Source organism: Penaeus vannamei, chromosome 13 (genome assembly GCF_042767895.1).
Source record: "Penaeus vannamei isolate JL-2024 chromosome 13, ASM4276789v1, whole genome shotgun sequence".
NCBI classification, from domain to species: Eukaryota; Metazoa; Arthropoda; class Malacostraca; order Decapoda; family Penaeidae; genus Penaeus; species Penaeus vannamei.
Window position 1 is genome coordinate 13,532,517 of NC_091561.1, and position 643 is coordinate 13,533,159.

Genomic DNA, 643 nt, shown 5'->3' on the forward strand with positions numbered 1-643 from the left:
TTCCTACCTTGGTATTCAATGTGTTTTAGGGTCGGACTTTCATCTGCGGTCTCCAACCTTATCACAACGAGACTGACTGACATATTTCATCCCTTTCAAGCCTATTTCTTCTGCAAATATATTTATCTCCTTCCTCAAAGCGTATAATTCTTTCCATTAATTCCTATTCTGCGTCGGACTCGGATGTTCTGCCTGTCACTCAGAGTTTCCCGATCCTTGAGCAAGATGGTTCAATCAAAATCCAAGGTTTAGTTGACATTTTGCAATATGGCGTTCTAATTGGCTGATTATGCCACCAATGAGATACTTCCGTGGGTGATTTTGTGTAACCTCGGTATTAGGCAAGAATGTATAAAGGAGTGAATAAAGACCAATGGAAAAAAAATTATAATAAAAGCTGTGTTCTGATTGGTTACCAAAATCCTTCTTGCTCATAAACGCGAGTCTCCGAAGAGACTAGTCCAAATGTAAACAAAGAAGAGACGAGCAAGAGGCCGGTGTGAGAAAGGTTAGAAATATTGCAAAATATGCGGGAATTGTGAGCATAATTTCTCGCGTGAAGATATTCTGAGATGGGATGTATTCACTAGATTTCTCTTGTGTGAAAGTTAAGGTAAAATTTGTAGAAGAAATTCTTCTTTTA

General features: G+C 38.4%; 1 protein-coding gene across 2 annotated transcripts in view; it reads right to left on the minus strand.

Moving 5' to 3' along the window:
- Window positions 1-204, minus strand: part of LOC113826640 (BRCA1-associated protein) — a 20,453-nt gene extending 20,249 nt beyond the window's left edge. The window contains exon 1 of one of the 2 annotated variants that reach the window (XM_070128989.1): window positions 8-204. In XM_070128989.1, coding sequence (XP_069985090.1) covers window positions 8-83 — 76 coding nt within the window. In that variant the 5' untranslated portion in view covers window positions 84-204. The remainder of the gene's footprint in view (window positions 1-7) is intronic. The other variant, XM_070128990.1, reaches the window with a different exon arrangement.
- Window positions 205-643: the final 439 nt, after the last annotated feature.